Source organism: Pongo abelii, chromosome 2, assembly GCF_028885655.2.
Source record: "Pongo abelii isolate AG06213 chromosome 2, NHGRI_mPonAbe1-v2.0_pri, whole genome shotgun sequence".
Taxonomy (NCBI): Eukaryota; Metazoa; Chordata; class Mammalia; order Primates; family Hominidae; genus Pongo; species Pongo abelii.
The window spans coordinates 164831084-164857462 of record NC_085928.1 but is presented as its reverse complement, the minus strand read 5'-3'; the positions used below and the strand labels follow the sequence as shown (position 1 = coordinate 164857462).

The 26379-nt window shown below is 38.5% G+C and overlaps 1 protein-coding gene across 1 annotated transcript in view; it reads right to left on the bottom strand.

The window, feature by feature from the left end:
* Positions 1-26379, bottom strand: part of MME (membrane metalloendopeptidase) — a gene marked incomplete at its 5' end in the record, with an annotated part of 102187 nt that overhangs the window by 53505 nt on the left and 22303 nt on the right. The window contains 5 exon segments of the mRNA NM_001133276.1: positions 9854-9919; positions 11673-11791; positions 11904-11999; positions 12098-12178; positions 13495-13656. Of these exon segments, the coding sequence (NP_001126748.1) occupies positions 9854-9919; positions 11673-11791; positions 11904-11999; positions 12098-12178; positions 13495-13656 (524 nt within the window).

Below are 26379 nucleotides of genomic sequence, written 5' to 3'. Positions count from 1 at the left end.
AAACTACACATGTACCCACTGAATCTAAAATAAAACTTGAAATTATATTTTTAAAAAACTCTAATCACTAAGGTAACAGAAATGAAAAGACAATTTTATGTATATTCTCAGCAACTCAATTTTTTTCTATTTAAAGGTAATCAGAATTTTTGTTTCACTTTGAAGTAAACGAGCACGTCTGAGTTCATACCTCATGGGACCAACTATTCCAAACTACAAGCATGCAGTGTTTTGAATTAACTGTATTCCCAAAGCATATAAATCAATCGACTTTTAGCAGGGTACTACTACTGACTATAAACAAAATGGTAGTTTGAATTTTCCAATATCAATCTACTGAGATTTATAAATATATATATATATAAGATTGAGATATATATATATATATATGTAGATCTATAGATATATACCAATCTCAGTAGATTGATATTGGAAAATTGATATTGGAAAATTGATATTGGAAAATACATATATATACCATATATATACACACCATATATATACACATATATATACACCATATATATATACACACACCATATATATATACACACACACCATATATATATCCCATATATATGTATGTATACCATATATAGCCCATATATATGTATGTATACCATATATATCCCATATATATGTATGTATACCATATATACACCATTATATGTATACCATATATACACCATATATATGTATGTATACCATATATATATGTATACCATACATATGTATATGGTGTATATATATATATATATGGTGTGTGTGTGTGTATATATATACACACACCATATATATGTATATACATGTATATATGTATATATGTATATACATGTATATATGTATATATATATGTATATATGGTGTGTGTATATATATATACACACACACACACACCATATATATGGTGTATATGGTGTATATATATATATATGGTGTGTGTGTATATGTATATGGTATGTATATATATATATGGTGTATATACATATATATATGGGATGCTTTTTGTTGATGAAGTGAGAAAACAATAACAGTAATCATCCTGGGCACTTTGTTGACTCAGCAAACTGGATCTGCTCCAGTCTCTTTATCCTTACCGATGTATTTAAAGACTATAGAACTTTGATATAAGGCAATCACAAGAACTTTGGATGATGCTTCTAGTCTGCTAAACTGGTCAAGTTTCTCAGAAAACTGGAAGCATATAGTATCACTAGCTTCTGGGATGCTCGAGTATTTAATATAGCTACATGGAATACACCACTTCTTTTAATGAATTCCATTACCTGGTAACTACTCCAATGTAACTGATTAAAACATATGTCTTAGTATCATGACTATCTTTCCTGACTTCCAAATTTATCTGGTGTCAGAACTTAAGGTTACTGCCATGCTAAATCCCTTGTACGAGATGTGATTCTACCTTAAGGTTTTAATTTTCTTTATTATGATACTTCCAGATATGGAAAATGTGAAATGATCATAATTGTCATGATTTTGGAAGAAAGTTATATATATATATACTTTTTTTTTTTTTTGAGATGGAGTTCGCTCTTGTTGCCCAGGCTGGAGCGCGATCTCGGCTCACTGCAACCTCCGTGTCCTGGGTTCAAGTGATTCTCCTGCCTTAGCTGGGATTATAGGCATATGCCAACATGCCCGACTAATTTTTTGTATTTAGTAGAGATGGGGTTTCACTATGTTGGTCAGGCTGGTCTTGAACTCCTGACCCCAGGTGATCCACCACCTTGGCCTCCCAAAGTGCTGGGATTACAGGCGTGAGCCACCACGTCCGGCAAATCAACATGTATTTTAACACTTAAAAAGTAGATTGGCCACGATACTTTTTAAACCCAAATTTAATTTTGTGTGTGTGTGACTGAGAGAGCAATTAGTTATTACAACAGAGGCCAGAGTCAACTCTCATTTTTGACAGTCATAAGGTAGATTTCTTGAAGCTTTGAGATAGCAAATCAATGATTCTTTAAGTGAAGAAGAATCCACCAAAACATTTATGTAGCCCTTTCTTTAAAAAAAAATAGTAAATCCTAGTATTCATAACAGTAGTTTCAAAGGCGATCATCAGTTTTAAACAGTTAGATAAAATCCATATAATAGCAGTTTTGTGGGTTTTAAAATCACACACTACCAATGAGATGATATTTACTAACACCCAACACCATGGATAGTTACTCTAATTAGGACTATCTTCATTTTGCAGAATCAGGTAATGATATTTATAAATTGGCTCTTTAGAAATGAGGCTCTTCCTGCCTGGAAAAAGCCTGATGTTTGTTAGATTTGCCAAAGAGGAAGAGAGCAAATGAATGCCATTTGACTACTGTCCTTCAAACTTTAATATCATTCCTAATGAATGACAATCAAGACCCAGGGAGGAACAGAAAACTCTCCTGTCAGATTGATATCTGGGTAACCTCGTGAGCCAACTACCTATGGATCAGGGATTTTATTTCCAAAGATTCTGAGACACCTAGCTCTTACCAATGTTCTGTCTTCCCCATTCTAGGAAGAAACTCCACTTAATGTGGAGCATGAAGTGACTGAGGAGTCACAGAACTGTGTCATTCTTGGCCACTGATGTTGGGGAATATTTAATAGTGCTACACCAGAAGTTTGCTGGGGAACACACAGGGAAGCTAAGCAGGAAAGATATTATTTCCTATCAAAAAAGCTTAGAAACATTTCTCAATTTAAGCAGCATGTCAGCTAGTGTGCAGTTGTTAGCAGAGAGACCTGCTTCCCTCCAACAGACTGCAAACATATAGTCACACAGCCATTTCTGGGCACTGGAAATAAAAAATAGCCCCCAGTCAAGCAGGACACCAGGGCAGGAGGAACATGGGACCTAAGAGGATCCAAACTTGGACCAGCATAGGGACTGTTTGGGGCTTTCATCAGGTTATCAATAAGAACCTGAAGATTTGTACAACTTCTTGCATAACTTCTAAGGTTTATTCCATGCTTGGGGGGCTGAATCTAGCTTTTTTTACAAACTGAGTTCAGTTGATCTAAAAAATTCTCTGTCATATTCACTAAATCTCATGTTTGAAAGCCTCCTTTTGTTTTCTTAAACACAGATCACTGGACTGAGTGAAACCTTCTGACTATTAGTCACCTGGTACCCAGAAAGGACAAAGTGAGGTCAGCAGTTTCCTTTGCAGGGTCTGTCTTATCATGTCATAGCTGTGTTATGCAGTGAGACGAGCTCCGCCACGTATCACTGAGGCACACATTGGCCGAGCAGTTTAAAAGTACACAAATTGTTTCCCTATAATGATAGAGCCACCTACACAAGATTATCTTAGATCTGCTCAGATTTCTCTATCTGACTTGCTGCCATCTGAGTCCATCATTATCTTTCACATGAATTACCATGTGGCCTTCTCTGATCTCTCTGCTTCCATTAAAACACATTCTGCAAACAACAGCCAGAGATGGTTTAAGCAAGCCAAACTGAATCACCCATGCCTTACCTCAGTCACTTGTTATTCTATCACCTTGATTTATTTTCTTTATAACACAATTTGTCTCATTTCCTTAAATTATTTGCTTGGTTATTTATTGTCTATCTCTTCCCATCAGAACATGAGTTCCATGAGAACAAGGACCTTGTTTCCTTGGAATGTCTACTGCCTAGAAAAGTATCTGTCACATAGCATAAGCTCAAGGAAGATCTGTTGAATTAAAAAAAAATGAAGTCAAATTGTAAACATATTAAGTTTCTCTCACTTCCTGTTTCCTTGGAACTTCTATTCTTAGCTCAAGTCCTGAACAGTTTCTCTCAGCTTGTACATTGGGTAGGTGGACAAAGAAAATCCCCTCTTGTTTAATCCCAGTTCCAGCTTGCACCTGCTCATCTACAGGATAGCCAATCTCAGCTTGTGCTCTTTCCCAGGTACATATAATTTGGAGACTTCTCCTGGCTTTTCTGATCTAGGAGCACAGACTCTGGCTCCTAGGAGCATTGCTTTCTGGCTTCAGTCCATTGTGCCCATGTTCCAAGTCCTCTATCCTCATCCCTAAAATGTCTCTATTTTTATGAACCTCCAGATTTTGTGAAGGCTCTACACTTCTTTATAACTCTGGCTTCTTCTCCCTAGCCATGCCCTGCAGCAGTATACCCTGTAGCTTCTACTCTCCTGTTCCTTCCCCGCCTCCTTATGCTCTCAAACTCTAGCCCGAGTGGTTTTCTTACTTTTCTTGTAGTCTTGAAATGCTCTACTCAAAGAAATATTTTGTTGACGTATAAATGCACAAGTAAAAATAAATCATAGTGGCTTTTGAAGTGTGTGTATATGTGAGGTGTTTCTGCACAGAGCCCTGTAATTGGCACACACAAAGTAGTCCTTAGGGTTGGAAACCACTAACCTTGCTTATTCCTCCTTCTCAGACAAACATCAGTACAGAGCATAAACATATCTATTATCTAATTATGCTCAAATATTTTGGATTCCTAATCTTCAGATTTCCTTATGAAGGAAAACAAAGTAAGATAACAATTGCTCTTGAAAAGCTAAGAAGGTAGAGAAAGGGAAGCTTTGAGACCAATTCCAATTCACCCCCAACATAGAGTTCAGACTCTTCTGAAGGTGGGTGATTTCTTAAGAAAATTAAGGTCCTCACTTCTCTCAGTGAATCAATATAGAAGAACTTTCTCACATGAGGTTGCTGGTTGGTTTCATTTAAAAATTTTGTGAATGGGAATGGTTATGTTTATGGGTCATGTGTATCTTTCGTATTGTTTTCCTAGCATAGAAATTTGTACCTCTGTAAGGAATAGAATTGTCTTGAATCTCCGTGTTTCTGTTCTTTGAGATAGCAGTGTGTCATTAAGTAATCTCTTCAGATAATCAGAATACCTCAGAACTCAGGCTCCATCTCTTTAACAAAGATATAGCACAAGAAGCTCCTTGATGAGAACATTTTGAGAACAGTTTGTTAGGAAGAGCAGACAAGGTGAATGTGGGCCCCTTTCTGAGATGATGCAACTGTTCTATATCACTTTCCCTTTCTAGATTATAATAATAATCAAATATTACAATAAAAAATTCCATTATGAGGGTATCCAAAGCAAAAAAAAAAAAAAGGACTTCTATAAAGTGAAATGATCTTTCTTAGTAATTGTAGGGGCTATTTTCATAGTCGATAAGAAGTTTGGTTTTAAGATTATGGAAGATGATACCTCTGGATGACCTGGATATCCTGGAAGGAAGGATCAAAGAAGACCTGGGGAAATGGGCTGAGTTAATAATCTGATAAAGGAGACCTATGATTAGAGTACTTTTGACTGAAGAGGGAGTGTGGCCCTCCCTGATCCTCAGCCTCTGAGGCATATCTGCAGAAGGTAGACCCCACACTAAAGTTTTAAAGTTATAGGCTAAAGCGACGGCCAAGGAAGCCAGCCTTCTCTGGTCTAAGACCATCTTTCTTTGACAAAAAAAGTTGGTGACCCTATGCCAATTCTCAAAACTTCTCTTGGTTATTTTCAATAAAATAATGTAAACTGCAAATGTATGATACCCATTGATTGTATAAATATACCTCAGGCAAACTGAGTTTAGCAAAGAAGTAACTGGGGATTGAAAAGAGAAAAGAGAACACAGAGTTTGTAAAATGCTCAAGAAATGTATGCTATTAGCTGTTGATGCCCTAGAGCTCATGTTTCCCAGAATCAAGAAAGAAGTAACTGGGGATTGAAAAGAGAAAAGAGAACACAGAGTTTGTAAAATGCTCAAGAAAAGTATGCTATTAGCTGTTGATGCCCTAGAGTTCATGTTTCCCAGAATCAAGGGAAGGAAACAAGAAGGGCTTCCAAAAGATTGGGTTCTTCTTTCTTTTGTTTCCTCTCTTCCCTGCCATCTTCCCCCTCAATCATTCATTTGCTGATTCTGCAGTATTTAAGGGCCAGAAACTGAGGTAGGTATTAGAAAAAGAGCAAAGGGCAATGAGACACAGCATTGCTTCCACTTCATTTACAGTTTTATGGAAAAAAAAGACATTAAATAAAAAGTATAGAGAAACCTGGGTGCTAGGAAAACTAAATTAGAGGAAAGAGTGTAGGCAGGTGGTGTGTGTGGGGGGCAAGTTCTAAGCAAAGGAAAAGCATATATAAAAGCCTATAAGGGAGAAAATCATTGAAGGCCAATGATACACTGACATTAACATTCCTTCCAGATTTATAACTCCTCTACTGAAGGTAAACTTGTTATTCTACACTTCGCACCATTTTTTGTTCACGAAGCAATGACACAAGACAGAAATACTTAAGGTGGTTGACATCTTTCAAAGATAGCAGCGTAGTGGAAAAACTAGAATTAACTTTTATTTGATAGCTTGCTAGAAATGCAGGGGAAACTGAGGGATTGCAGGTGGTAGCGATTAGGAGAGAGTAGAAAATGTCATGGGAAAAATAAGGATAACATTGGAATTCTTACTGTAACTACACACACTCTCACCCCCCTGCCCAAAAGAATGGATTTAAAAAGAGGGAGAGGGTGCAGAAATATTCAGATAATTACCCATTTCTGGGATGACATGTAGCTTTTATTTTATATGCAACTCCCTTCCACTGAAAGGAGATTGCTTACAGCTAGAAGCACTGCCTTAAGAAGAATTCTGAGATCTCAGGTTAGCAGGAAAGAAGGATGTCACCAAAAGTACATAGTTATGGAAGAGGAGCAAGGCAGCAAGCATGCTGCGTGTTTGCTAGTCTGATTCAGATGGTTGAAGAGCACCTAAATTAAGCTGAGAATAACTTCTGGGCTGTAAGTGCCAGTGCAGGTTAGTTTCCTCTATCATTTGCTCATTCAAAGAACTCTACTAGTATGAAGTACCAACTCTTAAGAAATTGTAATAATGTAGTAGAATGAAGAAGAGAGAAGGACCAAAGTTTGCCACTATACTACTGTTCTGCTGAGTGTTGAGGGCAAACTTCTGAGCCTCAGATTTCTCACTCATAAACTCTATAAACATATTACTGATTCTAGATTTGATCACCACTGTGTTATTTGATCACAAATACAGTATTCCCTAGATCAGTGGATGTAAACTGTGGTAGAGTCTGCTAAATGACGTTGGTATATGTACTCCTCATCTTTTAAATGATATGACCTTCCTCTCTGCCAACCAAGTTTTAACAAGGCACAGACATGGCCACTCTGCTCAAGACTACATTTTCCTGCCTCCTTTATATTTAGTTGTGGTCACATGACAATGTTTTAAGCAACGGAATGTAAGCAGGTTCTGCGCCATTTACATAAAAGTTAACTATTTGTCTACCACTTTCCCTCTTTTCTTCTTCCTGTGGCCTGACATGTGAACAGGGCACTGGTGAACCAACTTTGACCAAATAGACTAAGAAAAACACCAGAGGAGGTTGACGTTAGAGCAAAAATATCAAAGAAAGCTGGCTCCCAGACATTCCCATGGAGCAGAGCTTCCTGCCTCATCTGGACGGCCTGCCTACTTCCAGACTGGCATGACAGACAGAAGTAAACTTTTTGTTGTTTGAGCTACTGTATTTGTGTTTTTACTGCTGTGGCTTAGCCAAGACCAGACTAATATGCAAAATCAAGTGCCTGCAGGAACCGAGAAGTCAATATAAATCAATGAATCATGTTGATGAGGACCGTTCAAACCTGGAGAACAAATGCCCTTTTTTTTTTTTGAGATGGAGTTTCACTCTTGTTGCCCAGGCTGGAGTCTAATGGCGCGATCTTGGCTCACTGCAACCTTTATCTCCTGGGTTCAAGCGATTCTCCTGCCTCAGCCTCCCAAGTTCCCAAGTAGCTGGGATTACAGGCATGCGCCACCATGCCCGGCTAATTTTGTATTTTTAGTAGAGATGGGGTTTCTCCATGGTGGTCAGGCTGGTCTCGATCTCCTGACCTCAGGTGATCCACCCGCCTTGGCCTCCCAAAGTGCAGAGATTACAGGCATGAGCCACCGCACCCGGCCAATAAATGCCCTTTCTAAAAGGAGCAACCACAACACCACTCCGGCCAATTGCTGCCATATAAGAATGCAAGCTAGGGGCTCAAATTCTACTGATTTACTAAGAAATCTGGATTCTCAAATGAAATCTTTCAATTCTGAAAAATATTGGCAACTAATTCAAAATTTAAAAAAAAAAACCACTATAGGTTAAACAAAAATGCTTCTATATCAGATTCAAGCCAAAGACTGCCAGTTTGTGACCTGTTTGAGATTATGGGATAGCATTGAGTATAAAATGCAAAAATACAACATCTTAACAATTAAAAAAAAAAAACTTTTACTGCCTTAAATATATACATCCACTGCCAGGTATACCTTGATATCAGAATTAAAATGTAAAAATAATATGCATCATAGGATTTGAAAAATTTGATATAAGAAAGCAATCCTAAATATGAAAAGCATCCCAGTTCATGGTGACACAAATGTACGATAGTGAACCAAAATTCCTCAATCACTTTCAAATCTGTAACAGAAAGCAGCTGCATTGCTCTTAAAGCCAGTAGCTGTACCCCACACAGCAACTAGATTGTACTGAACTCAAATTTTATCCCACACCCATGTATTTATCTGTGCTATTAATTGTGGCCTTTGATGATGTATCTTTTTCTTCATTTCAGTGTTGTGCAGTCATTCAAAAATATACCTTACAGTGAATTCATTCCATGTTATTTGAACTTCATAATTCAGCAAAATAAATGCCAATCATAAACATATTTAGGTAGTAATTTTAATTAAAATGTAATTTTAGTCACATCACTATACTGTGAGCCATTAGGATCATCAAAGATAACTTACTTTTGAGCTACAAAATAATTATAAGACAAACCTTTGTAGAACCAACACCTTTCCCCAATATCTAATAATGTGTAAGATTATTAGTTTTGTCTCCTGTTGTTCCTTACTTCTGTAAGAAGAGCATGCGGGCCAGGTGCGGTGGCTCACACCTGTAATCCCAGCACTTTGGAGGGCCGAGGCAGGTGGATCACAAGGTCAGGAGTTCGAGACCACACTGGCCAAGATGGTGAAACCCCGTCTCTACTAAAAATACAAAAATTAGCTGGGTGCAGTGGTGAGCACCTGTAACCCCAGGTACTCAGAAGGCTGAGGCTGAGAGAATTGCTTGAACCAGGGAGGCGGAGGTTGCAGTGAGCCAAGATTGTGCCATTGCACTCTAGCCTGGGTGACAGGACAGAGCAAGACTCCGTCTCAAAAAAAAAAAAAAAAAAAAAAGAAGAGCACATGAACATCAGCCCAAGGGAGGCAAGGTTGTGAGACAATAAGAAAGTACTCCAGGACATCCAAATGTCCACCATGGGATATGATGCCCACTGGCTACCTGGCCAATGTTAGAGTCACAAGGTAGCTGCAAAAGTTTGTCTGAGCCCAATGTCACTACCTGCATAGTTCTCTGACAGTCAAATCAGATGGTTCCAGAAGGATGCTGCAGAATGTATCTCTCACTGACCCTCTGGTCCTCACCAGCACCACCCTAGACCATGATAAATCTGTTCATTTTTTAAATAATGCAGTTTACAGGTGGATTAAAATATTTTAAATTAACTTTTCAAAATCGATCATATGTTTTAAATACTAAAAACCAAGATACAAATAAGGAATTTCAAGTTTCCTAGTTTTGTAAAATACCTTCATTCATTCTATTGAGAACGTTCATTCCATCAAAGACAGCTCACTATTATGTGTGATTTTAAGTCCCTGTCATGAATGAAAAACATCAGAGGGCTAAATTTAATTTGGCTTTATCTTTTTCATTACTTATAGGTTTACACCAGATCATTCTGTAGTTTGGTTTTGGTTATTTTCTTTTTCTTTTTACCTCTTTATAGATTCCAGTGCATTCATAGTAATCTCTAGAAGGGAGGCCAAGTCTAGGTTGGTCAATCTATAAAAAACATACATAAAAGAAAATAAATCATTCAGTGAATATAGAAAAGTTAGAAAAATACAAGCATGCCTACATGTATGTGAAAGATCCTACTCTTGCTGTTTATGGGGTAACCATCAGACACTGAGTAAATACCTAGTTAGGAAATGGTTTCTACACTACTTGTAAGTGTTATACTAACGGGCAGTTAGATAATCTGGAGGACTGTGCTGCAGATATTTAAGGAAAACGAAAGTGAACAAAAGATTTACTAGGAGGGATTTTTAATGCAGATCAGAAGGTGCAAGTGGACAAAACATGTTAGATTCTAGGACGTGGAAATTTCTAAATTACATATTCACAGATTTCCCAGCTTGCTGAGATTCTAATGTGCTCCCCTGGGAACATTCTCATCTGCTTCCACCCTTAGTTGGGATCCCCTTTCATTGGTGGGAGTGGGTTAATATTCTTCAAGTTGATTTGGATGGATGGGGAGAAGGGGAGAAGTGGAAAACCTCTAAGGTAACTCCAGAATCTTTTAGCTAATGTAACTTGTGCCAGAAAATGTTTTTTAAGATTCTCTACCCTAAGGGAATGGAGGCGACTTCTCCTTGGTTCTCCCCAAAGCTGCTCTGCTCAGAAGAACCTCAGTAGACCCAGATAGCAGTTAAGGGTGTGAAAGAGGAAACTCAGTTCTGCGCTAATGTGTCTGGTCCATCTTTAATAACCAAGTGAGAGCTACCTGGGCATACTTGCAGCTTTGCAAGATTGTTTCCTACTCACTGCATGGCAACATGAGTAAGGAGGCCAAACAGAGCATTTCTGGGTTAAAGAGAGAATCCTAGCAGCTGTGGAGAGCCTAGGCCAATACAAAAGAAAACATAACCCAAAGAACTGGTATGGAAAGAGCCAGAAGATATCTCCACATGAAGGGCCCTGATCCTTCCCCACCCCCTGGTCCTCAAGGTGATCCTGCAAGGAGAAAGTTTCAGAAGAGAGAGAGTCCACTGCAGGAGATTTGGGTTCAATTCCTTTCATGATTTTAACAAAAATGACCATAAAGATTTATGCAATAGTGACACAGATATGATTAGGTGATTCAGTAGCCCGCAATTTTTTGTATAATTTCTTATACAGGAAACCAAAAAAAAAAAAAACAAAAAAAAAGGAAGAAAGAAAAACTCTTTAAATTTTTCAGTACATTCCAAACATATTCATTAATCTAGTCTTAGGTGACACCTAAATCAAATTGTTTACATTTGTAAAAATACAATAAATCCATTTTAAAAGAAAGGCATTTTATTTACCTTTAGTTGAGAAAAAAGTACAGATACTCTTTAGTGAGGAAAAAAAATGATGTTTAAAATCCCTTTTCTGTGTTCTTTTTGAAAGCAATTATTATTTTTTGGTTTCTAGACCTGCATTACTTCTATAAACCAAAGCATGCTCCTTTCAAGTGCTATACAAAGAAATTAGGAACTTTTTGTGAATAGGAGGGGCCTAGAGCCCTTCTTATCATTTGTTTTGTGAAGGGAGAGGTATCTAAAACAGAGGTAGCAGAAGCAAGGGGTGAGTGTCTAAAACACGACATTAAGAAAATACTTTCAAAATTGGAACTCCAGGTATTAGGGACAAAGCATGAATATACTACCTCGTTGCTTATTCAATTCAATTGAAAATAGCATTATTTCTAAATATCAATAACAACAATGTGTGTGGAAGTTTTATTACCATTTAAAGGTAACTTTAGTAATTTGACACACAAACTTACATGAATTACATGATTCACAGAATTCTTATCATCAGTGCCAACAAACAAATTAATGAGGACTTTTTTCCCATATTTAGAATTCAGTTGTGCAATAGCTTTTTCAGCTGTCCAAGAAGCACCTAAAGCAATAAAAGATAAAATATATCTTTAGAAGCTTTAGTTCACTAATGATATTATAATAACATAGATTTTATGTGGAAATTATTTTTTTTAGTAGGAAAATTGCCTTACCATATTTTTGCTCCCAGTTTTCTGTTGCTACTGGCCACCCATATACGTCTGGTAACAGTTTGAGTAGAGGTTCTCCACCTCTGCTATCAATAGCAGCTTTTGGAAACAACAAACATAAATTCAATTAGAAATCTAGGCATAGTTTGGCACCAATATATGTATACTCCTAATGAAATCAAATGAAGAGCACTTACATTCATTTATACAAGACCTGTACAATGTTTTTGCTTTCTGCACTGCTACTATATCTTCAGTTTTGGGTTCTTGAAGGACATCTGAAATAGGACATTTAATAAAATGCATCAACATAATTGCTCATTTGCACTATGCAAACATAATTGCTCATTTGCAGTAATTAACATTTGCAAGGTGGGTTCAGTTAAAAAAAACCTCACTTTTCTGGAGGTACATTCATTTCCTCCCCCCAGTTCCAAAACATTATAGGAAACACCAAACCCCTTACCAGATTATCATTCCTAGCACAGAACTCGGAGTCAGTTTACTCAGCCAATTTAGATGAAAGTCCTTTTGACTAGATTATCTTTTTTTTTATGAACAGTGATGCATACGGCTCTGCCATAGGTAACAGCTACTTTTCTTGAAATTGAGATTAAAAAGAAAACAATAACACAGAGGAATTTGGAATTTAGTATGAATAGTCTTTTTGATGGCTGGAAAATAATTATCTTTGTGTGACTGTACTGTTCATGCTCCAAATGAATGAACTGAATTGTCCTACTTGTTTCAATGTTAAAAAGTAGAAAAATTGTTCTTCTACAAAATAACTTCTAGAAGAGGGGAGAACAGAGAACAGAGGATAGGAGGGACTTGGCTAGATTTCTTAACTTCCCAGGGAGACAGCCTTAGCCAGGTTAGAATATACCTATGCTGGGAAGGCAAATCTTAGTAACATCTTACAGTGACTTTAACACAGGGTTTGGGTAGGGAGACTACAGAAGTAGGTTTCTGTGCCAAACATTTAATTTTTTTTCTTCTGTAAAATGGCATAAAACTACCATCTTGGCTGGGCATAGTGGCTCACACCTGTAATCCCAGCACATTGGGAGGCCAAGGCTGGTGGATCACCTGAGGTCAGGAGTTCGAGACCAGCTTGGCCAACATGGTGAAACCCCGTCTCTACTAAAAATACAAAAATTATCTGGGCGTAATGGCAGGTGCCTACAATCCCAGCTACCTGGGAGGCTGAGGCAGGAGAATTGCTTAAACCTGGGAGGCAGAGGTTGCAGTGAGCCGAGATAGCACCATTGCACTCCGGCCTGGGTGGCAAGAGCAAAACTCCATCTCAAAAAACAAACAAACAAACAAAAAACCAAACCTGCCATCTCTAGGGATGATACAGCTTTATCATTTGCATACCTACAAATGAAAGCAGGAATGCTAAGTGATGTCAACACATTAATTTCAGTGTCTGCCACTATCAGAGTGACTTGGTGGTGGTACACAAATCCTGGAAGGATTATTAACTTTTTAGTCTTCTGTGACATTCCTTGTAACGGCTAACAATTGTATATTTAAAAAATGAACATATTAAGAGGGAAATCTTTGATGCACAGACACAGTCTCTACTAACCTTTCAAAACGACTTCTAGTTCATCTCTTAAAATGTCAAAGTTGCCATAACGGGAGCTGGTCTCGGGAATGACATTGCGTTTCAACCAGCCTCCGCAGGCATATTTGAAAAAGTCTGTACAAGGCTCAGCGGTGGCATCCATGTTTTGGATCAGTCGAGCAGCTGCAAGAGCAGAGAAAACACTAGATAAAATGATGGGTTTATTTCTTAAGAGTCTTAAAAGGAGAAAAAGGCTTATTGCTTCCTTTTGATTGCATCAATTTGTCAGATGCTCTGTTTTCTTTTTTATATAAGTCAATTCAGGGGGATGAGGAATACTATCTGTGTATAGTTCTCTTTTCCTTCACTATAGTTGGTTCGTTTTATTTTGAACTGTGTGGGTCCTTCCACCCTGGGTCCCACAGCCTTCCCACCCCACCCCCGAATAACTAAGTTTCTGGCTAGTTCCTATCTCAGAAGAACAAAAAATAGAGGTCTACTCTGAGTTGGCCATCCTGCGCCTGAGGTTAGCATGCCATTCTTCACTCTGATAACTTTAGTTGCCAACTCCGCTCTTCAAAGTGCTGTGACTTTTGAATGTCTCTGAGACTCCAAGCCATGGAAGACTGTTTATGGATTTTTATCATTTTAGAAAGGATCTGAAGCCACTGTTATTACTTCCTGGACCTTGCTCAAATAAATTTTGTAATTCAAATTTGACATCCAATTTGCATTTATTTATATAGAGTCTGTCATTATAAAACTGGCTGTAAGCTTATTAGTTTTTCTTAGGTCCACTTTTATCTTTCAGGACTATGATGAAGATGCAAATCAACCAACACTGAGTATTTACAATCAAGATGCTGACTCTGCTAGGAGCTGCAATTGATAGAAAGATGTATAAAATAGGAATTATTACCAATGAAGAGGAGAATATGGCCCAGTACCCATAATGTCTACACCCGGAACAGAGAAAATTCTGCTCCTGCCCTCCCCACTTTCAGTCTCATACAAGTGGAACTGTTTTGCAATGAAAACAAAAGAGCAATTGAGAATTCATCTGTATCAAGAGAATATAAGCTCTCAGATGAGCTTTTGAAAATACTTCACTTTCTGAATTAATTAATTAATTAAAAACTTCAAACAATTGCTGAGCTGTGTGGATTTTTTAAACTTGGTATGGTAAACATGGTTTCCAGCTGAGCCTCAAGCACCCACCTTGAACCACCTTTTCGGCACGTTTGCTTGTCTGGAACCTCAGGACCCAGCTCTTTAAAACAAAACGCTCAGGACTGTTACCAAACCAGTTCTCTCATGATTTTTATGCCTTAGTATACAGCACAGTTGCTATCATAGCCTCCTGGATTTGAAACTTTGAGTAAAACTGTATTTTTATTTCCCCTTGGTTTACTGGTAATTCCTTTGCCCCTCTTCCATACCTCTCATTCTGATTGGTACCTGGTTTATATCATCATTCCTTTTTGACTAGAAGTCACCCAGTTCTTCATCTTGATATATTCTACACATCTTTCACAAACCAAACTTCCCAAAAGACTCTTTGACACTGGCCACAACCTTGCTGAAAAATGTCAGTGGCTTGACATTTCCCAGGTTAAATTATAAAAGCTTGGCAGGGCACGGTGGCTCACGCCTGTAATTCCAGCACTTTGGGAGTTTGATACCGGCCTGGCCAACATGATGAAACACCAACTCTACTAAAAATACAAAAATTAGCTGCCCATGGTGGCAGGCACCTGTAGTCCCAGCTACTCAGGAGGCTAAAGCAGGAGAATCGCTTGAACTCGGGAGGTGGAGTTTGCAGTGAACCAAGACAGCGCCACTGCACTCCAGCCTGGGTGACAGAGAGAGACTATCTCAGAAATAAAAATAAAATATTTAACTTGGTTTCTAAACCTTTACCAGATTAAATGTATCACCCTACCTTCCCCTTTTCCTCTTTTGGTGGTTTATGCAAACTCTGTTCCAACCAGATGGACCTCGTCAATGTGTCACAAACACTCTTTGTGTTTTCCTAGTCCTGTGCCTTTGCTTTAACCTCCTCATCCCACAGCTTTGATTGCCTCTGTCATTCTTTCCAAATTCTACCCATCATTCAACATTCAGCTCATGTTCCATCTCTTCCCTGATGCTTATGTGACTCCAAACTTCAAGGAATATTTCTCTTGACTCCTGAGAGCTCATTGCCTCACTCTGTCTTCAATGTGAGACTACTTTGAGTTTTTCATTGTAAATACCTACTCTGTCTATCTAACCATTTTGTTGATGTGATTAATCTCTTTGTATCACCTAGCACCTAGGTAACAGGGGTGCAATTATGTTTATGTGTGACTGAATCATCTATGAGTCTTCTTACCACCTTCTCTTACAGCCCATCACTCACCTCCTCTCCCCTTGCCACAGAGGTCAGATCAGTTCTCAGTTCATTGCCTCCAGAGTCCATTCCATTTTTCCCATTGTTTCCATTCTGTCTCAAGCCCTCTTTCTCTCAGACTCTATTTGTGCCCTTTTGACAAAGTTGTGGCTCCAGGCCTCTTCTTACCCATGTCCATTCTGTGCTCCACAGGCAGATTCATATTCTCATAACACTTCAGAATCTCATTTTCCACTCCAAAGTTTTCAATACCATCCTTTTGCGATCATAATAAAATCCAGATTCCATAGCGCATTCTAACACTAATAGAACTAATGAAGCTTCTCCTTTGCTCCTTTCTTACATGAGCCATCTGTCACAGTTAAATGAGTATATTCAGTTTCTGTGAGACATCTTATGGTTTTCTGCCTCTGTAACTTTGACCATGTTACCCAGCCCCTACACGTACTAATAAATATTATTTCATATTATTTCATTTTAGAATTTCAGGCATTTTCAAAGCCCATTCCAAATACTTCTTTATGAAAGACTGGCCTGACAAAAATCTGTATCAGCTCACAACATATTCATTTTTTGCATGCAAATTCATTATCTCCTCACCTGGACTGTGGCTCTGTGAAAATAGAAAATGCATATTCTCTCTCACAGAGCCTAACACTGTGCTCAGTCAAGACTTGCCAGTAAAAACTCCAACTTTAACACCTCAGTTAAAGACTAGGAAACTGATCTAAAAAAAAGTAGAGAGAAAAAGCAATTCCCTTGAATTTTGAAGGAAATAAAAATATGGTAACGGGAAAGGTGAAAAATAAAGATCCTAAATACATGGAGGATTATTATGTAAAGTGAAAAACCAGAAAACTAGAGCCTGAAAGAAGTGCTAACTACAGACATTCTAAGAACACACTAAGCAATATATAACTCTTCTCTTTTAAGATACTTAAAAACATTTAAACTGAATGTTGTGAAGGCTATGCCATTTGGAGGGGGCACTTCTGTTTTCTTCCTCTTTCTGGGGAAATGAAAGCTTCTGTCACGACACCACAGAGCAATAAACTCTACTCAGAAAAGTAGTGAACAAGTAATGAACAAGCAGAATGAACAAGGAGAGCATGAACAAGCCCTACTGCCTATTTGGAAATACCACCGGTCCTTAAACACTCTGAATAAAAAGGATGGCTGGAGGTTTCAGTTCTCTGATCATGAGTGCAAATTCTCCATCCTGTAAAAGCAACTGTACTTCCCACATCTCCCAGGAGGCAAAAAATACAGTTAAATTACTTGCATCTGCACAACAAACCAAAGAAATAACATTCGGTTTGTGAGGGATGTGCAGAGCAGAGAGAGGAAGAGGCAACTTTGCTAACTCCTTCCAGGGCCACTCTTTAAAATTTCCCTTTGACCAGAGAGCTTGTCTGAGCATGGATGCATCCAATCACTTCAAAGAGCGCTCTCTGTTCTGCTGAATATTTTGGGGCCATGGGCCAAGGCAAGTCACAGGCTACCACTTTTATGCTGGGTCTTTGATCAACCTTCCTTTAATCTCTTATCGTGGGTTTGATTCTCGTTTTGCACCTTATCCTCTGGACCTCCTCTGTGCTGATTTTTCTTTGAAGTCAGTGGTAGACTTGTGGGTAGAAGGCCGTAGGAAACAGACGTACAACTGTCAAACTGGTTGTAATTGTTTTCATGTTTTGTACTTTGTTTTGAATTACTCAACCTCTCCACATAGCCACACCTGGGCTCTTCAGATGTTTCCTTATCTGTGGGTCTCTGACATCTGGGTAAACAAATGTGGTTTAAAATCAGACTAAATTGTTCATCTTAATAAGCAGATATAAAAAAAAATGTAATAAAGGCAAATGTATTGACATGGAATGTTGTTGACCAGATATTGTAAAGTGAAAGAGCATATACTATGATTTTTTTAAATCTGTATAAAAGCACAGAAAATCTAGAAGGATATATACTAACATATTTACAGTAGTTAGATTTGGGTGGAGGGATTATGAATGTGTTTAATTTTGTATTATTTGCTTACCTTTATTTTCCAATTTGTATTAGATGAACATGCATTACTTTTGCAATAAGGGAAAAAAGTTTATTTTTAATTTAAGAAAATGGTCACATAAAGACAAGAGAAGTATTCTTCTATTAATAATGAGCTTATTTCTTACAAATGACAATTCTGAATGTTTCGAGCTGATAATAAATGACACCATTTTCTTTCTAGCTAATCTTCTTGTAACATTCTCCCAACTTATTTGACTATAGGAATTTAAAAACAAGTTCAACTACCATCTGGGAAGTTATTAATTACTGTATTCCTCACTGAAAAGTCTATTGTGTGTGTATGGATTGGGAGATGTCGTATATGCTGGGAAAAACGTTTGGGCTCTTTTAAGCCAGACAGACCAGTTCTGAATCCCAGAGCTCCATCACTTTTTAGTTGTACAAGATTAAGTAATTTTTCTAAGATTAAGCAGCTAGTAAATTATGGGGCCCCAAGGCTTGCACTTAAGCATGTATGGCTCTGAGCCCACACTCTTCCCTTCCTGCTTTGAATGCAGAAGGCTAGTGGGGAGCATGTGAGAAGCAGCACCTTGCACAGCCCTCCTTTCCACTCCTTTTCAAGTACCCTTTTACTCTTCCTTTGCCCTGCCTTCTCCTTTACTCATTCTCTTTCCTGCCACTCTGCAGCCACAGCCTCCCCACTGTCGGACTTATCACCAACATTTCTTGTTGGGACAAAGGCAGGACAATGTACAGCATGAGGACTTGGAGAGTCCGCAGATGAATTTTTCACAGTGGAGTAACCAGACAGGAAAGTGGCATGGAGGCCACGCTAGGTGGACGCACTCAAAGGCCCATCCAGGGGTGCATCTTTTTGAAGTGGCCATGTAGCAGGGTTCCTGCCTAAGCTATCTTTGGAGCACATTGGAAAATGGAGTGTGAAAAATCTCAGCAATATGTTTTAGGGCAGTACTTGTCAACCCTGGCTAAACATGTGAATCATCTGAGAAGGCTTTTAGACACACGGATGCCCAGAATCTACTCCTGATCAATTCAATCAGAATCTTTGGAGGGGGTCCAGACATTTTTTTAAGGTTTTCTAGAGTGGGTCTAATGTGCAGTCAGGGGGAACCATCACATTAGACAATTGAGAAACATGGAAATGAGGACCAACAGATCCAATATCAAAAAAGTATAGTCCCATACTTACTTGAATTAGGAATATTTCCTTTTGCCTTTTCAGTCTGCAAATGCAAATGGGCTTACATCATGGCAACCTATGTTTTGCAGTGACTTCAGTCTCTTATAATTGGCTGGCAAAGTGTTGCAGGGAACCTCAAATGTGTCTCATGCATAAGCCCACGACCCCAAGGCTTCCACTCTGCTCCACTGACTTTAGCCTCCACAGCCTCCTACCCAGACACCACCCATGATCCAGTTCCCGCTTGGTGCTGAAGCTGGATGATGCAGGGAAAATACCTCCCTTCCTCATCTTTCATTGTCTCAAGTCTTGAGGAGGGCTCTTAAGATAAACAGGTCTCTTGAATTTTACCCCCATGGCCTCCTCTCTCAAGAACCACAAGCACCAACAGGCCTGGTTTTGGAGTGATTATAATAGCAAAAACTGTACTATATTCAAAATCACTTCTCTCTTCTGCTGGCCAAGGAATATTTTTGTTGATATCTCATGAGGCTCATAGGCCTCTCAGAAGAAACTTGAGGCACAGCATTCCATCGGTCTGCTAGACACGATTAGACATGGTGAAATTCCAGTTACATGGGACCCCACTACATGTCTCCCTTAAGAAGACGCAACCTTAAGTCTGCCTTTGAAAGGCCTCCAAGCCACAAGATCTCCCCTTTCTTATCTGCATGCCTGACTTTCCAACATTACCAATAGTTTGCTAACTGAAAATAGGATTTTGGGCACTATACACAACAACTATTTTAATATTTATATATGTACATTCCCTGGAGGCTTGTTTTCTGGTGGAGAGTGGAGGGTTTAAAGAAATTTCTACATTTTCAAGTGCTCCTGGGGAAATTGTCAATAAAATGGGAAAGTTGACATAAATATGATAGTCACAAACAGCAAATGAACAAAATAGATAGCATAAAGTTTTGTGCTGTAGTACTATTATATGGGTTTAATTTTTTTTTTTTTTTTGAGATGAAGTCTCGCTCTTGTCCCCCAGGCTGGAGTGCAATGGCGCAATCTCTGCTCACTGCAACCTCTGCCTCCTGGGTTCAAGCGATTCTCCTGCCTCAGCCTCCCAAGTAGCTGGGATTACAGGCGCCCGCCACCATGCTTGGCTAATTTTTGTATTTTTAGTAGAGACGGGGTTTCCCCATGTTGGCCAGGCTGATTTCGAACTCCTGACCTCAGGTAATCCACCTGCCTCGGCCTCCCAAAGTGCTGGGATTACAGGCATGAGCCACGGCGCCCGGCCGGGTTTAATTTTTTTAATGTTCATCATTACTTAGCAGGTCTTTGATGATTTCCCATATGAATTATTTCACAGGAATTAAAAAACAAGTGTGGTTTATTCTAGTTATTTATATGAGTTTTGTTCTATATAAAGTCACTACTACACTGAATTAGTGAATACTGAATCATTGACCCTAGGGGAAATACAAGGTTAGGTTCCTGTGAGCTTCTGGTCACACAGATGATTAATACACAGCCTTGTGTTATGTGTGTTTCTGTTTAAAGACACCTTATTTAATATATTTTGTTGATGCACTAACATTTAACTCACACCAACAGCACTATAACTGATGCCTGAATGATGTTTATCCATTGCACATATTTTCTCTGTAAGGCATATCACAGCCTTCTTGTGCTTCAAAACACTAGATAGCACTTCCACACTATGGTTGTGGACCATTTTAACAGTGAAATAGTCATCAAAAAGCAAAAAAATGCAAAAAATGTTGACTAAATGGACTACAAAAAGGATCCTTGTCTATAGTTCCCTTGTTCAATCTCAGCTCAGTACATGTGTGTAGAAAGACTCAAAGTTTTTTCACCAGTCTGTGCATGTCTGTAAATGACTGTGAGAGAGCTGCAAGTAGTGATTTGGGGGTAATAAATACATTTTAGGGAGTAGGTGAATTGGCAAACACAGAATCCACAAATAATGAGTAATGACTGTGCTTATATTCCTTTTTTCTTTGGGTCTTTTTGAAGCATCTAGAAAAAGTGTACAAAACAGGAAAGAAAATTAAGTGGGAAAAAGATACAAATCATTTCTTTCTCAGTTACTACTCTATTTTAAAAACTCTTGGTCACTATAAATTAGCCACATTTTAAATAGGTTAGGCATCTATTTACAACATACATACCACATATATACCCCCGGTGCCATGACAAAATTCCTCCACTGACTATTCCTTTTTTTTTTTTTCTTTTTTTGAGACAGAGTCTCATTCTGTTGCCTAGGCTGGAGTGCAATGGCATGATCTCGGCTCACTGCAACCTCAACCTCCCAGGTTCAAGCAATTCTCCTGCCTCAGCCTCCAGAGTAGCTGGGATTACAGGTGCCCGCTGCCACGCCAGGCTAATTTTTGTATTTTAGTAGAGACGCGGTTTCCCATGTTGGCCAGGCTGGTCTCAAACTCCTGACCTCGTGATCCACCCGCCTCAGCCTCCCAAAGTGCTGGGATTATAGGCATGAGCCACTGCACCCGGTCCCTCCATTGACTATTCTTAATCTGCACTGAATTAAGGTTTAGGGATTGGTATATGAACAAAGCTGTTTTCAGCTTGTTGTCTTCAAACTGCCTAAGCTCTCAGCTTCCTAACCCCAAACACACAACACCAGTATCCTAACATCATTATAATTAGCCTGATTTATAACTGTTCTAGAAGTGTCCAACAGAGGTCAGAGAAATGTTGGGGAACCCAGGAGCAAATGCTCTTTTGTAAAGACCTTAGGACACCCATTTCTGACCGAAACTTCTGTTGTAAATGCTTGCTTTATTAGCAGACACTAAGCTTGATATTACTTCTAGGCAATTTTTGACAATTTAAAAATCTCTTTTGACAACATTCTGAAAGTACAAGTGACCCTATTCCCTTGCTGCCACCCTCCTCCCACCATCCCTCCAACCAAAATTCAGAGAAAGTCAGAACTTTTTAAAAGAACCCAAGGAAAATGCAATGTAATCACAACGGGTCACAAAGGATTCAATTCAAAAGGCAGCAATGTGAAAACTGGAATCTGGGGAACCATTCTTGAAGAGAAAATGACTGAAAACTAGCAAGCACGTAGACTCTAATGGTAATAAAAACCAAATGGCTTTCATTACAAACACTCAGGATGCTTCCACAATCCACTCTCCATTTTTAAATGAAAATCCCTGCCCCCAAATTGCTTTTGTGATGCCTTGGTTGAAGAAAGATGGAGAGTGGGGGATACCAGATGCTGAGTGTAAACTGGACTGCTAGTTTTCATTTAACTCAAACACTCCCTGTCAACCACTGGTTACGTTCCAAGAAAGCCAAGGTCATGACTTATACTTGTCTAATTGGTGAGTACCAAGAAACCATCACTATACAACTGTTCAGAAACTAGCTGCCGACTTAACAAATAGATATGAAATAAGTTTCCAAGCATAGTGAATTTACTCTGTACAGCTGTACTCTTAAGTAAGGAGACCTATTTTTGCTGTTGTAGTTTGAGGAGTAATTAGTTTATAACTATATTTCATATATACATGTGACTAATTTATCCTAAATGCATAGGTCTTATACATACAACAAATATGCATACACACATAGGTACAAGCATATGAATAATCAACCTAGAATCCATTTGCTATCAGATAAATTCACTATCAGGTTTAAATATACAATGTAAATTACAGGATTTTCATTAAGGTTTAGCCAAAGACGCTTAAATGTAATAATAATAATAACAATAGAAGCCAACACTTGACATATGTCAAACGCCAAGTGCCAACTTCATGCTGGCTGTTTTTTAAATGCTTTCTTTAATGTTTGTTTTCTTTTAACCTTGTAGGGTAACTATATTTGTGTCCCCATTTTCCAAATATAGAAATTGAGGGTAAGTAATTTGTGCCCAAGTTCACATAGTTGGCAAAGGATAATGCTGTGGTTTGAACTCAAGAAGCCTGGTGGCCAACGTCTGGGATCTTATACTATGTGAAACTGCCTTGGGTTTTAATCATTTTTCTTCCTTAGAACTGCTTTATAAAGTAGGACATATCACTCCTATTTTAAGAAAATCTAGGTATGGAGTGGTTACAAACTCAAGGTCACCAATGTAAATTTAAGGAATTCATCTAAAGCTGAGCCTAGGTCTAATTTTAAGCTGATGCTTTTTCCACAGTATCATTCTGCCTTAACTCCAAATAACATTTAAAAATTTTCAGAAACTCTGCAGAGAGGCAGAGGAACCCAAATTAAGTTATAGAGCAACCACTGTTTTTCTTGACACCCAATTAAAATATTAATTGCTCTATAACATGTATACAGTCATACAAATTTTTTTCACCTCATTTGGCCCTGGATTTTAGAACTCATTGAGATAATCACAGAAATCTCATGTCTAATGGATTCACAATAATAATTTTCAGTTGGCACTCCCGAAATTAGTGAAATTCTTCAGTCTTATCTCATAGTCCACTTCAATGAATGGCTCAGAGCCAAGGGAGGACTGGCAATTATTTTCCAATAGGGATTCCTCCAGAATTTGCAACCGAAACATATTCTATTAATAATAATAATAAAAAGTACTCTAACTGTGTTACAGTTAAGTTAAAGTGCTATAAGTCTAAAAATAATTTTTCTTTTTCAGGTGCAATTTGCATTTTGAATCCTGAAAGACTCTGCTGGCGAAAAGCTATTAGGAATTATACTGTAATTTAAATACAATATATCACTTAAAATGAGTTATCAGACCTGCTGTTGATTATAATGTTAGCAAATGATGATAATGTTCCTTTTTTAAACTAAAGCTATAGAAGGTCATGAAAAGGCTACATTGTTCCCTTAGTAACCCTCTTCAGGTAGATCCCAAGTTCCCTGGACCCTGGCAGACATCTCTGAAGAGGGAGCAATGGGGCTCCACACCCATGTTCCTTCTGTTTAAACATTGTGTTATTTTGGATCATATTGTCGGTCAAGAATAACCAGCCAACTTCAATAATATGTAATTACTGAGAGTAACTCAAAGCATCCTGCCTTTGCATCAATTTTGGTTAGGGAGTGGTACAAAAAGACAACAGCCAGAGGAAAGCTGAGTCGACGGTGCCTCTCGAATGCTGCCTAAAATGAAATCAAATTCTAAACAGCCTCTTCTCTAGAGAGCACTAATAAATTTAGTAACTATTAATAAACCAAACATTTGATTGGCACAAGGCAGTATATGGCTCCATATGTTTATATTTTTTACTGAGTAAATAGCTATTTTCTATCATAGAAGATCCAGAAGATTATGTTAAATCATTGGCTTTCTCCAAAAGATTTTCTTCTTGTGAAGCACGAAAAGACTGAAACTTTTCATTTAATTTCAACAAATATTGATGGCCTCTATATACCCGACACTATTAGGAACTGAACATACCATGGTGTGATAAACAGACATAATCCCTGCCCTCACAGAGCTTGCAGGGTTTCATCTTAAACAAGACCATTTCTTTTATAATGCACGTGAACTCCTAGATGGTAACTATATCTAGATATGAAAGGTTGTTTTGTGATGCTCAGGTCTCATCTTCAATTCTCAAACTTACTCAGTGTTCAGTTGACAAGTAAAGCTCCTACTTTATTCAGTTGATAAGTAAAGCTCCTCCTAACCTAGAGGTAAGGAGTCTCTTGTAATGTCCTTCCATAAGTGAGTTTATGCATGTATGCGTGAGCTGGCTAGGAATTTGAATTTGTGTGTTATGAATGAAGTGAGCAGGGACAGAGGAGTTTTAGAGGATGGTGGTTGTTGAAGAACAGCAACACTTAGCTCAACAATGGTGTTCAAGAGAAGAAGAATACAGAGTGTTAAAAGAGAGAAGAAATAAATTATTGAGAAGGGAGGAATTCAGAACAAACCACAGTTGGAAAAGAAAAACCAGACTGATAGAGACTTTGCTCCTAGAGAGCTGGAAATGCTTACACCCAAGTAGAAAATTAGTTGAAATTTTCCCTTAAACAGAAAAATAGTGGGAAAGAAACACATCCAGAAACTGTTTCCTCATTAACCTCGTTCTAGCTTAGGAGGGTAGAATTAGCAAGGTGAATTAGACAACTGAGAAGAGAGTAATTGACTTTATTGCTAGCAAAGAAGATGGATCAGACAGAAAGGGGCTAAACCTAGGAGGCTTGATACAGAAATACTGAACTGAGAAATCTGACTTACATAAGCAGGACCTAGCTAGACTGAAAACATTTCCTTGCGGCAGCTATATTTGTGTATTAGGTATGCTTACAAGTCACCTTGCATAGGCATCAATAGTTTTGTGACTTCAAGATAAGGAACCTGAGAGTATATTTATTCAATCAATATTTATTGGTAACTTACACATTGCTGGGTGCTAGAAATAGAATAATGAATAAAATAGAAACAGTCAAAACTTACATTTTAGTGGACAAAAACCAGACATTGAACAACTAATAACAAGTGGGATATGAGTTATAGGTAGTGTATAGGGTGCTCTGGGAATGAAGGAGGAGCTACCAGTCGAAGGTAGAGGAGAGAGGGCAATTCATTCATTCCTCTGGCCATTCAACAAATATTTGAGTCAGGTTCTGAGCTGTGTCCCAGACAGAGAAAGTAGGTGACGTTTTTGACAAAAGAGGCAACCGAAAGAGGACTGGCATGCAGAGTGACTCTCTGCCGGTGTGGACAGGTAGGCTACCCTCTGAAGAAGGGATAAAGGAGGAAGAGGTAGGTCTCAAGGTTTTGGCATGCTGGGCGCCCTGCCTGTTATTCACTGGTGGGAGCAGAGGCCTGGTCTTTGTCACCCTGCCCAGTGAAGGGGAGGGAAATGATCATGGGAAAGAGACCTCATTCTTGCTGAGGTTGCAAGAAACGGCAGCCTTGCCCTAGAAGCCCTCATCATGGGCATCTCATGAGAACAGCTTTACTTTCATTACAAGCTGTCTTTATGGTTCTGGCTGGTTGCAAAGTTCTAAATCATCTTGTTAACACATGCCCTGCCAAGTTGACTTATGCTTTCTCAAGCCTAAGTGCGAGCAAGTTCTTTCCATGAATTCAGGAAGGGCTCTTGTGGACTGCAAAATGGATGACCATGTGGTTAGGTGAGGGGATGAAGCCTCAGATCAACAGTGCAATGAGTTATCAGATTGGTATGGTATGCACAATTTTTGAGAAATGACTCAAGGTATATTTCAAGGTAATCCACAGAATACAAAAGCAATAATTTTAAGTATACCCCCACCCAGGGAAAGGATTCTGATTCCTATCCCTAGCACAATGACTAGCCCATAATGGACACTTGAAAAGGATCCTTCATTCTCAATTAAT